General features: G+C 44.0%; 1 protein-coding gene across 3 annotated transcripts in view; it reads left to right on the top strand.

Moving 5' to 3' along the window:
- The window catches only part of LOC106583275 (growth/differentiation factor 11), a 42,791-nt gene that overhangs the window by 6,798 nt on the left and 22,629 nt on the right, over positions 1-13,364 (top strand). For all 3 annotated transcript variants that reach the window (XM_014167243.3, XM_014167242.3, XM_082967569.1), the window contains exon 2: positions 11,589-11,962. In XM_014167243.3, the coding sequence (XP_014022718.1) occupies positions 11,589-11,962 (374 nt within the window). The remainder of the gene's footprint in view (positions 1-11,588; positions 11,963-13,364) is intronic.

The raw sequence follows: 13,364 nt of genomic DNA, 5'->3' as shown, positions 1-13,364 counted from the left end.
CTGTAACTCAGTAAAATCTTTGAAATTGTTGTGTTTTTATACTTTTATTCAGTGAGTATTAACAATGGAGAAACATAAGAAAATAGGTAATCTGGTCTACACACGTGTGGGCACATGCAGGTAAACGTATGCCACACACACACACACACACACACACACACACACACACACACACACACACACACACACACACACACACACACACACACACTGGACAACTGTCTCCCTTTTGACAAAAAGGGTCAGAGTTCACAGCTATGTGATATATTGGACGAGGAGCCAATTAACCTCACCGGGCCTCTTTCTTTGGCAGCAAAGGAAACTGGTAGTAGCTTACACAGCATTACCCCCACCCCCATGCACACCAACCACTCCCACCAAAAAAAAAACAAGTCTTTTATAGTGTTGACCCTATAAAAGGGTCATTTCCTGAAGGTGCAGGAACCATAAACATTAAGAGGGAGAGCGCTAAAAGAACAGGCCAGCAGAAGCTGGACTGTCTTCAGCCTACTGGCCAGTGTTTGCGGGAAGTCGATGAGTATGTGAGGTTTTTATCCATTCCATGGAAGGCTATATTTGATGGTAACACCTGTTCCCGTCCACTGAGGGAGCCACAGAAGGGAAAGACATACCACTGAGGGAGCCACAGAAGGGAAAGACATACCACTGACGGAGCCACAGAAGGGAAAGATAAACTTTGGTGGTGACTTGTTGGGACGCCTGGTCATTACTGGTTTGTTTAAGAAGAAAATAAAACTTTCTAGGCCTGTTGAAATAGCACAACACGCTGTCAATTATATGGCTAATAAAATTTCAAAGGGCCAAAGTCTTAATACGAGGGGCGAAATTTCACCAGCACTTTCAGGAATCTCACTCCCTCCACCTTTCATTCCGTATTCCCACGCTCCCATGTCCCCACCACACCAACTAGTGCCCACCCTTTCTCTGGGAGAATTAACTTAAAACATGGGTCCCACACACACGCACATATGTATGCATGTACACACACACACACACACACACACACACACACACACACACACACACACACACACACACACACACACACACATATTCAGGAATCACACTTATAATACAGCTTCCTTACCTCAGCAGATAAAATGTCACAGTACATTGCACCAATATCAACTATACATTGAGTTTGATGTGCATAGCAGTATAAAAGGGACATTTTTATGAGATCCTGGATCATTGTCACAATTATGGACCAATAAATGCATAAATTCCTCCTGCCGTGTGTGTGTAGTGAGCTGGAATGCTGCTGAGTGCCTGTTAAAAGGGATTCAGGGAGCTAGCATCCAGCTTGCTGCGCTGTATGTGCCCCATAGTGCGTGGGCATGTAGTGATGGAGGGATTCATGGAGGAGTGTTGAGGAGGGGGTCCACAGGGAGCAACAAGCAGCCTAGTCCTATCCTTAAGGGACAAAATCACGGAGGGGCTTTTATAGGTACACTTAAAAAGACCTGAAACAGATGTTATGTCTCACTAATAAAGGAAATAATTACTTCCCACCAGTAATTAAGCACTGTGTACAGGAGGGACACAAGGGAAGAAAGGAGAGAAAATATAAAATGGAGAGCATTGAGGGGAAATGACTGACTGGCGAGTCGGGCTGTGCTGCGGAGACGTTTATGGAGGAGCCCATTAATCCTAAATGAAGGCGTCTCTGATCAGAGGAAATACAGCGTGGACACAACGTTGGATCCCACCAGGATTCCGATGTGCCTGAAAGAGGGTTGGACGGTGCGCATTGAGTGGCTCGCCGGCGCCACAGCTGATGAATATCTAAATGAAATGTTAATTAGAGCCCTTCTAAGTGGCCCTGAGAGTTACTGTATTCATCCATCGCTTATGGCTGCCTGCACTTCAGTTTCAGTATGCCGAGAGCCGAGATCAACTCAGGAAGTTCATTATATGGAAGCAGCACATTGTCCAAACGTCAAAATGTTCTTTAGGCCTGGAGCCAAGTTTGATTCTATTAATGTACAGTGCTGGTGGAGAAAAAAAGAGCTGTGACAGATTTAGAATGGGATAACAGATACTCCCACATTGTATGGACATTGTCGAGTGAATAGTATGGACAGAAAAGGGATTCAAAGGAGGGGGGGAACGTCACTCTGGCTGACAAGGCCTGGTCACGCTGACTTTGTCCACAGTGAAAATCCTTGGCTGAGGCTTTGGGCTTTGAGTGTGCTTCAGGGAGGCCTCAATAGCTCAGTGAGGCAAACAGAGAGGCCAAACTCACATCATCACCCAAAGACAGGGGGCAAGGAGGGAGTGCATCAAAACATCTTGCCTTTTGTGGGTCCCTCTGGCCTCTGCACCCCCTCAGCCCATTTGGGTGCAGGAGAGAGGGACGGGGAGAGGGAGTGATAGAGGGATATGGGGAGAGAGCAAAAGGGTCAAAGGACACACTAAAGCAAAGCTTTGTCTATGTCATCAGTCCTTCTCTGTGTTGTTTGTGTTGTACACTGACTTAGCTCACCTCATGCACTCACTAAGGGACTTTAACTGATATATCATCTCATGCAGTAGGGTGGCAGGCAGTCTAGCGGTTAAGAGCATTGGGCCAGTTATCAAAAGGTTGCTGGTTCAACTCCCAGAGCCGACTAGGTGAAAGATCTGTCGATGTGCCCTTGAGCAAGGCACTTAACCCTAATGTCTCCTGTAAGTCGCTCTGGATAAGAGCATATGCTAAATGAATAAAATGTAATGAATTCTGGATTTTGGTGCAGAATACTTTTTAGTTCTAAGTATGACGCTGTATATGACACAGATTGCCTGCGGGCTCAAAAACGTTCATTTCATTAGTGACACTACTGGTGTGATTCACTTAGGTGAGAATCTCCCATGCAGGAGTTTATGGGTTACATTCAACAGCTAATTTTACTAACTCCATAGAGGACGCCATGAGGACATAATGCAGGGTATAATGTAGGAGAGATTAAAAAGACGTCATTCAGAACACAACGCTTCTGTCAGGAGACAGAATGTAGCTGAAATGAATGGACATTGTGGTGTTAAAGGATTTGGCAGTAAAAAACCCAACTATTTTTCTTTGCAGAATCAGTTGCTTTGCAGAATTGATCATAATATCCCTTCTCAGTCAGAATCTATCAGAACACACATGCGCACGCACGCACACAAAACCCTGGTCGTTTCCTGCTGTCCAGCTGTCCGGCTTATTTCAGCTCACTGCTTTCTCTCTCTCTTTCTCCCTCCTGCAGTTCTGCATGCATTTCTGTGGTTCAGTTCTTTTCTGTGTAAGGGTTATATTATTATTATTGTAAGACTCCTATCGCTGTCTTGGGGAGAGAGCCTGTTTGGGGCCTGTGTGTGTGTGTGTGTGTGTGTGTGTGTGTGTGTGTGTGTGTGTGTGTGTGTGTGTGTGTGTGTGTGTGTGTGTGTGTGCCCTCACTGGGTTGGAACAGGCAGTGGCAGTTCTAGACCATTTCAACTGGGGGGGCCAAGCTGGGGCCAGTTGTACTGTTAGAGGGGCCAGTTACATTAGACGTTATTGTTGTCATATCGTTTTCTTCACTGCATTGCAGGCATTAGCAGACAAAAGACCATGTTCATAATCATTCAACAATTTATTTGCATTTTCTGTCTAATAATGGATGTAAAAAACGAACGATAGCAAAAATTAGTTATGTAAAAGTTATTTCATACTCCACATTTAGGGGGGCCACAAGGGGGTCCAAAATTGTTGTCACAGGGGCACTGGCCCCCCCTGGCCCCCCCCAGAACCGCTAGTGGGAACAGGGAGTATTAGGAGGTGTCTTTTGTTGCTCCTGGGGGGCTCCTGTGCTCAGTCCTAATAGGAGTCTTGTGCCTGCCGTTGTCCCAGGGGAGGGGGCCTGAATGAGGGGTCCAACTTCACCCCCCCCACTCTCCTCCCCCTTTGGGACAGGCTGAGAGACAAAGAGGGAGTGGGGCTGGGATGGTTGAGGGGGTGCACTGTGGCCTCTGTCTTATTAGAAGGGTCGTGAACGTGTCACAATGATTAATTTGCCGAGGTGCGCAGGGATACCCTAGAGTCACATTTATCTAACGCCAGGGCTCCCAAACGCGCACTCACCACAAAATGGCACATTTGCATTTCCCATTAAGAAAAGAAAATACAGATATATATATGCAAATGCTATCCCCATCTTGGTTTATGCCATTATGCTCTATCGTTTCGGACATTCACAATGGATGACCGTTTTTCTTTATTTTTTCACAATTTTTTTGGCAGTCTATCTATTGAACCTGATTGGCATGCTGTTCCTTTTTTTACTGCACGTGTGGACACGGACACACTCTCACACAGCCCAGAGTGCCTTCATACAAATAGGACTGGAGAGGTTGGATGTGGTGTCTCCATCAAATATTCCATCAACTTAATCTACATTCTCTATGTGCCTCCTATCAGACCAAGCAGAAGGCTCCATTGTGAACTGTGCATAACAAAGCAATGGGATTGTCTGTTTGCCATCTTTCAATCTAATGTCAGCTTAGTTTTTTTGTGTCTGGTTCGGGGACACTCTCTCGGAGGTCAGCTCATGGTGAAATGTTCTGATGTGTTGTTGTGTTTTGCAACACAGCATATGGTGTGAATAATATAGCATACACTCTTCTCTCTCTGTGTAAAACGTATATACTGTGTGTGGTCATCACGTTCATTCTTCTCTTGCCATGTTCACGCAGCACCACCTGGTAGTATTACTGCCAACCATTAAAACATGGCATGCTTTGAAATGGCCTCAGAGGTATTTGAATGAACAGATGACAATGGTGAATAAACCCTTACACTTAATAAGTGTTCCCTTACATGAACACATAGAGCGCCTCGAGCTAGCGTTGGAAAACATGTACCCAGGGAGTGGGCCAGATGTTCAGTAGTCCCACCTGCAGACCTGCTGTGCCTTGGCAGTTAAAACTCATGTGCTACATATCTCTCATCACACCGTAGGGAAATAAGCTGTTACAGTAATGAAGCAGAGCAGCACTCTACACTGCAGTAGTGGAAACAGGAGAGAAGAACAAAACAGGCACATGTCCTATAGGAAAAACACTGCTCACACTCACATGTATGCGTCCTTCTTGGTTGTCTTTGTAACCAGAAGTAGGTGAAGGTTGATATCTCAGTCAACAATTGAATTGTGTTTGAGAGGTGGTAGGTAGGAGGGACTCCAATGAGAGAGGGGTTGTCATTGCACCAGTAGGTGGTGCTGTATGCAAAACATGCGCTTGTGCCCCCAGGTTTGGATAAAGGGGTAAAGGGACTGGGGGATTGGGGAGGGGTCTTCTGTTATAAAGAAATGGGTACAGGAAATGAAGACACATAAATGTTACTACACCCCACGGGCAGGAAAATACTAAACTCTTTTCATCAGTAATATTTCCTGGCAACGGGGATTGAGCTATTTCAGGTCAGGGCTTAAAATCCCCTTGGTTTTGAGTGATCTTTACAAGCCTCCCTCATTTAATATGGGTGGAAAGTTCTGCCAAGATATATGGCATAATTAGGCTGCAGGTATGCACGTTTCACTGAGTTCCCCTCCATTGTATTCCCATTCACGCTCTATGAAGGCACAAATTGATATTACCCATCGATGCTCTCATTGTTTAGCATGATGTAGCTCATATGTTGTGCATGTGTGTTTAATAACTTCCTGTTATATGGCACTAAATTTAGCATGACCAGCAGAACCTGCATCTCAGATTACGTAGGAAACTGTAGGGCTTATCTTATTGCAGGCAACATCTAGGAGAAAGTGATTTGCCAAAGCAACTCAAACCGGTTGCTTCAAGTGAGTCTTTCAATTCAGCTGTTGGTTAGTAGTTCATGTGGATAAAAGAAAGTGCGGAAAGGCATTGTCATAGTTTCACCATTCACTATGCAGCAGAAAAACCACAACAAATAGTAATCTCAAGTAAACCCGGAGAAAACTGCAGAATCATTCATTCCCGGTTTGGTGATGATGAGCAAACACAACAACACGTTAATTGCTGCGACCCCAGCAACCTACCAAAAGGAACATTGACATATTGTTTGTCCAGCGTGAGACACTGTTTAATTTACACTCACTAATGACTGGCCCTCATAATACAGGCTGAAGGACCTTGGCACTTATTCAATGTTCCTCTGGACTCTTCTAATGGATATGGTTTTATCTCATTGAATTCATATCCCTCTATGCATGCCTGCTAAATCAATTACAACACTCTGATAAACAAATCACCATTGGCTGCTAAAACCCCGCCCCAAACACAACAAAAACAAATTGCGGCTGAGTAAGTTGAGTTGTATATCTTTGAAATATGAAATGGGTGTGAATAGGTGAAAGAACTGTTGTGAAGAAAAACATATATTACCATCGCCATAGGGTCGACCTTGACCTTCAAACTCAATTTGGCTATTAGGACTGCCCCTCCCCAGCACCGCGGGATGTAAAAGGCTGACGGTTTTGACCCCTGATCCCATTTCTTAACTAGGCCGAGGTGCCAAAATGACCTTTTGACCCAGGAAGCCTTTGCAGGTTGCCTGAGCAACCTCAGATTTAACAATGATTGACAGGTCCCTGCGCTTTCTGTTTAAAATGAGGCAGCAACACACTTCTCAGCAGAGAACAATGAGCGGGAACACAAGCCTCTATTCAGCTCAGTCTAGATCATTAACACTCTCGGCTGTCTGCTTCAAAACCAAACTATCGGCAGTCTACCAACTGGTGAATTCGGTGGAAAGTTGCTGTCAATGTTGAATGTACAGTACCTCATTGATAATATTTGGCTCCATTTAAATGTAAGCACTGGATTTAGGAAGGGGCCCTTCAATGCATTGAAATAAATATGTCAACAGAATAAATGCATTTTTGAAATATGCATGCCTCCTTTAAAAACAACGTGATACCATTTATGGGCGGCAGGTAGCCTAGTGGTTAGAGCGCTGGACTAGTAACCAAAAGGTTGCAAGATCGAATACCCTGAGCTGACAAGGTACCAATCTGTTGTTCTGCCCCTGAACAAGGCAGTTAACCCACTGTTCCTAGGCCACCATTGAAACTAGGAATTTGTTTTTAACTGACCTGCCTAGTTAAATAAAGATAAAATAAAAAATACGTTATCTGGTATGGTGTTGTTAAACAAGATTATCTGCTAATAAATCTTGACGGCATACATTTTCACCTAATTCATGATAGACAGAATGCATTACATTGAAATAGGCGTTGGGTGCATGTCATTATTCTTGATGGGCAGTCTATACAAATGAGTCAGAATGCGAATGACAATATGTTGTACACAACCACAGCCAGTCACATAAGTGGTAGCCTACATCAGTGAAATACTCTGAATGAAGGCCAAGTACTAAGATATGAATAGTCAATGGGTATCCAATGGTTTAAAAGCTTCTCTTTTCTTTCAAATGTTTTTTTTTTGCTTCTGAGACTGCAACAGTAACCATAACTTGTCATTTGGGTGTTACAGAGAGTATGTATTGTCCCCAAATTACTTTATAATACAGCTCAGCTCTACAGAGCCCATTAAAATCTCCACAAATGTTAGTTAATCTAGACTGGTAGTGGCTCCAAAACGGCTAATTATTTCGAACTGATGGCTCCATCATGAGTTTGCTCAGGGGATCTAGTAACCATTTTATGGTTAGTGCTGCTTAGCTGTTTTCCTGCCTCTTCTGTCTCCCATCTAACTCCCCCTCACTCCTCCTGCCTGTGATTTTGGTGGCAGCTGTGCAGAGATCTGTTTTGACCTGTGAACCCCACAGGCGGGATCTCCATGCTGCGTCAGACATTTACTGATGTAAACCAATGGCAGCTCTTGGATTTGGAGAGTGGAGAGCTTCTATCATTCGGTGATATAAGTCAGTTGCAAAATGTTAAATCGACCCTAGCCACTTCCCCCTAGGCACCGTGTATAACTGAAAGGATTGGATAGGTATAAAACAATGCGATAATATCTCCCGTGCTCCACCATGATATCTGATATCTTCATTATGACGTCTGGCAAATCCACTCATTGGATTTAGAGGCTTCGTTTGACCAGTCCTCTTAGTTAGCTGTAACATTTACTGCATTTTGTAGTCTCTCAAATGTTTCTTTGAAGCTGTTTTTTCAAAGGCAATACCTTTTTTTCATCTTAAAGTATGAAAGATATTGACAACATAGACAAAAAAAAGGTTTAACCTTTATTTAACTAGGCAAGTCAGTTAAGAACAAATTCGTATTGACAATGACGGCCTGACCAAAAGGTAAAAGGCCTCTGGCGGGGACTGGGCCTGGGATTAAAAATAAAAACTAATATAGGACATAACACACATCACGACAAGAGAGACACCACAACACTACATAAAGTGAGACCTAAGACAACAACATAGCATGGCAGCAACACATGACAACATGGCAGCAGCACAACATGGTAGCAGCACAAAACATGATACAAACATTATTGGGCACAGACAACAGCACAAAGACAAAGGTAGAGACATCAAGCGAAGCAGCCACAACTGTCAGTAAGTGAACATGATTGAGTCTTTGAATAACGAGATAGAGATAAAACTGTCCAGTTCAAGTGTTTTTTGCAGCTAGTTTCAGTCGCTAGCTGCAGCAAACTGAAAAGAGGAGTGACCCAGGGATGTGTGTACTTTGGGGACCTTTAGTGTTGTATGTGGAGGATGAGGGCTGCAGTAAGTATCTCAGATAGGGGGAGTGAGGCCTAAGAGGCTTTTATAAATAAGCATCAACCAGTGGGTCTTGTGACGGTATAGAGGACACATCACTGCACTATCAGGAGCATTGGTGGCAAATCGAATGGCCAAATAGTAAAGAGCATCTAGCCGCTCGAGAGAACCCATACCTGCAGATCTATAAATTACGTATACGTAATCAAGCATGGGTAGGATAGTCATCTGAATCAGGGTTAGTTTGGCAGCTGGGGTTAAAGAGAAGCGATTACAATAGAGGAAACTAAGTCTAGATTTAAACTTAGCCTGCAGCTTTGACAGTGTACCGTCTAGTCATACTCCCAAGTACTTGTATGAGGTGACTACCTCAAGCTCTAAACCCTCAGAGGTAGTAACCACACTGGTGGGGAGCGGGACATTCTTCTTACCAAACCACATGACCTTTGTTTTGGAGGTGTTCAGAACAAGGTTAAGGGCAGAGAGCTTGTTGGACACAAAGAAAGCTTTGTTTTTAGAGCGTTTAACACAAAATCCGGGGAGAGGCCAGGTGAGTATAAGACTATCATCTGCATATAAATGGATGAGAGAGCTTCCTACTGCCTGAGCTATGTTGTTGATGTAAATTGAGAAGAGCATGGGGCCTAGGATCGAGCCTTGGGGTACTCCCTTGGTGACAGGCAGTGGCTGAGACAGCAGATGTTCTGACTTTATACATTGCATTCTTTGAGAGAGGTAGTTAGCAAACCAGGCCAAAGACCCCTCAGAGACACCAATACTCCTTAGCCAGCCCACAAAAATGGAATGGTCTTCCATATAAAAAGCTTTGGCCAAATCAATAGAGTACAACATTGCTTAGAATCAAAAGCAATGGTGACATAATTTTGGAGCTTTAAGGTTTCAGTGACACATCCATAACCTGAGCGGAAACCAGATTGCATACCAGAGAGAATACTATAGACATCAAGAAAGCCAGTCAGTTGATTAATGGGAACGGGCCTCCCCAGAGAGGAGAGACAGGTTAAAAAGGTCAGAGATAGGCTTGGCGATGATAGGGGCAGCAAACTTAAAGAAGAAAGGATATAAACCATCTGACCCCAATGTTTTCTGGGGGTTAAGTTTTTAAGGAGCTCCTTTAGCACCTCAGACTAAGTGAATGCCTGCAGAGAGAAGCTTTGTAGCGGGGCAGGGGAAAAAGAGGTAGTCGCATTAGAAGGGCTGGCAGATGAGGAAATGTTGGACGGGCAATGAGGCATGGCTGAGTCAAATAGGATTCCTGACTTAATGACGTGGTGATTAAAGAGCTCAGCCATGTGCTTCTTGTCAGTAACAACCACATCATCAACATTAAGGGACATGGGCAGCTGTGAGGAAGAGGGTTTATTCCCCAGGTCTTTAACTGTTTGCCAGAACTTCTTGGGGTTAGACCCACAGAGAAAGAGAACTGCTCCTTTAAGTAACTAACTTTGGCCTTCCGGGTAGCCTGAGTGCACTTATTTCTCATTTGCCTGAACGATAGCCAGTCAGCCTGAGTATGCGTGTGCTGAGCCTTTCACCAAATAGAATTCTTGAGATGGAGTAACTCTGCCAAATCACAGTCGAACCAGGGGCTGAACCTGTTTTTAATTATCATTTTCTTTATGGGGGCGTGTTCGTTAACAATACCACTGAAAATAGAAAAAAAGAAGGTCCAAGCGTCTTCGACAGAGGGGATCAAGCTTCTATACCAATTTACAGAGGCCAGGTCATGAAGGAAGGCTTGCTCATTAAAGTTTTTTAACAAGCGTCTATGACAAATCAGGACAGGTCGTTTCACTGAGCAGCCATTACGAACACAGGCTGTAAAACAGTGATCACTAAGGTCATTACAGAAAACACCAGACTGATACCTATCAGGATTATTTGTGAGGATAACATCAAGAAGAGTAACCTTTTCTGGGTGTTTGGAGCCATACCTTGTGGGATTGGTAATAATTAGAGAAACTTTTAGGGAGTCCCATTGCTTTAGGACTTGGTCAGGGGGTTTAAACATGTCCCAGTTTAGGTCACCTAGCAGGACAAATTCAGACTTAGTGTAAGGGGCCAGGAGAGAATTTAGGGTACAGGCCAGTGCTGATGGTGGATGATAACACCCAGCCAACAAAGAGCTATTTGAAAGTTTAATGCTTAATACCAGAAAATCAAATTGCTCAGACTTGACGGAGACAACCGAGCACTGAAGGTGTTCCTTGGTAAAGTTTGCTACTCCACCACCTTTGGATGATCGCTCTTGCCGAAAAAGGTTATAACCAGAAAGGTTAACATCAGTGTTCAAAACACTCTTCCTTAACCACGTCTCAGTAATGACCAACACATCTGGATTGGAGCTGTGAACCCACACTTTCAACTGATACATTTTAGGTAATAAGCTTCTAGTGTTAACGTGCATAAAACTCAGGCTTTTACGAGAGCAGAAATCTGTGAAACAGATATCAGAGCACAAGTCAGAATTGGGGCCAAGGTGTATATGCACATTTGAAGATATCATCAGCAGTAATGCAATCAGGCCATGGCAGAGGACAAGGAGAGCACTGCAGTGTTTTTTAATGACATTTGAATGTGCATCAGATGGAAACAAGATAATATTGTACAGCAATTTCATCAGGTAACATGAATACAAAGCCAGCAGGAGGTGGTTAGAATAGGATGGGAGGCCAAGAGTCCGTGTAACAAATAGAGTCAGAGTCCCGAGGATGGGACCAAACAGTCTGTCCCACAGTTGGGTAAACAAGCAAGTTCATAGTCAACAAGGCACGCAGGAGTCATGAGGCAAATAGCATAAAACACAATAAAAAAATATAAACCTTTATTAATGTAGAAACCCTGTCTGTGTTTCTCTATCCCACAGCGGAGCCCTTGGTGCAGGTGGACGGCAAGCCCAGCTGCTGCTTCTTTAAGTTCAGCCCCAAACTCATGTTCACCAAGGTGCTGAAGGCTCAGCTGTGGGTGTACCTTCGGCCGCTGCAGCAGACTTCCACCGTCTACCTGCAGATCCTCAGGCTGAAGCCTGTCACGGAGCAGGGCAGCCGCCACATCCGCATCCGCTCATTGAAGATCGAGCTCAATTCACGTGTGGGCCACTGGCAGAGTATCGACTTCAAGCACGTGCTGCAGAACTGGTTCAAGCAGCCGCACACCAACTGGGGGATCGACATCAATGCCTTCGACGAGAGCGGCAACGACCTGGCAGTGACCTCGCTGAGACCAGGGGAGGAAGGGCTGGTAAGGACCCTCAGACCTGTCGCAGCCTTACACACTGACACTTTGTCAATTAATCTATCCTCAATTCCTGGCATCCTCTCTCCACACCTCATATTCAAAATGCATTGGAGAAGTAGGTCCAAAGGGAGGTGCCTTGGACCTTCTCCTCCAATACGGTTGAGAATTATGCAGGGAGATAGGATGCAAGGAATCAAGGAAAGACCACTTGAGATACAGTTGAAAGTTTACATACACCTTAGCCAAATACATTTAAACTCAGTTTTTCACAATTCCTGACATTTAATCCTAGTAAAAATTCCCTGTCTTAGGTCAGTTAGGATCACCACTTTATTTTAAGAATGTGAAATGTCAGAATAATAGTAGAGAGAAAGATTTATTTCATCTTATTTATTTTGTTACATTCCCAGTGGGTCAGAAGTTTACATACACTCAATTAGTATTTGGTAGCATTGCCTATAAATTGTTTAACTTGGGTCAAATGTTTCGGGTAGCCTTCCACAACCTTCCCACAATAAGTTAGGTGAATTCTGGCCCATTCCTCCTGACAGAGCTGGTGTAACTGAGTCAGGTTTGGAGGCCTCCTTGCTTGCACATGTTTTTTTCAGTTCTGCCCACATCTTTTCTATGGGATTGAGGTCAGGGCTTTGTGATGGCCACTCCAATACCTTGACCTTGTTGTCCTTAAGCCATTTTGCCACAACTTTGGAAGAATGCTTGGGGTCATTGTCCATTTGGAAGACCCATTTGCGACCAAGCTTTAACTTCCTGACTGATGTCTTGAGATGTTGCTTCAATATATCCACATAATTTTCCTCCCTCATGATATCATCTACAGTGGGGGAAAAAAGTATTTGATCCCCTGCTGATTTTGTACGTTTGCCTACTGACAAAGAAAGGATCAGTGTATAATTTTAATGGTAGGTTTATTTGAACAGTGAGAGACAGAATAACAACAAAAATATCCAGAAAAACGCATGTCAAAAATGTTATGAATTGATTTGCATTTTAATGAGGGAAATAAGTATTTGACCCCCTCTCAATCAGAAAGATTTCTGGCTCCCAGGTGTCTTTTATACAGGTAACGAGCTGAGATTAGGAGCACACTCTTAAAGGGAGTGCTCCTAATCTCAGCTTGTTACCTGTAAAAAAGACACCTGTCCACAGAAGCAATCAATCAATCAGATTCCAAACTCTCCACCATGGCCAAGACCAAAGAGCTCTCCAAGGATGTCAGGGACAAGATTGTAGACCTACACAAGGCTGGAATGGGCTACAAGACCATCGCCAAGCAGCTTGGTGAGAAGGTGACAACAGTTGGTGGGATGATTCACAAATGGAAGAAACACAAAAGAACTGTCAATATCCCTCGGCCTGGGGCTCCATGCAAGATCTCACCTCGTGG

The sequence above is a fragment of the Salmo salar genome, chromosome 22 (assembly GCF_965601325.2).
Source record: "Salmo salar chromosome 22, fSalSal1, whole genome shotgun sequence".
NCBI lineage: Eukaryota > Metazoa > Chordata > Actinopteri > Salmoniformes > Salmonidae > Salmo > Salmo salar.
This window is presented reverse-complemented; position numbering and strand designations above follow the sequence as displayed.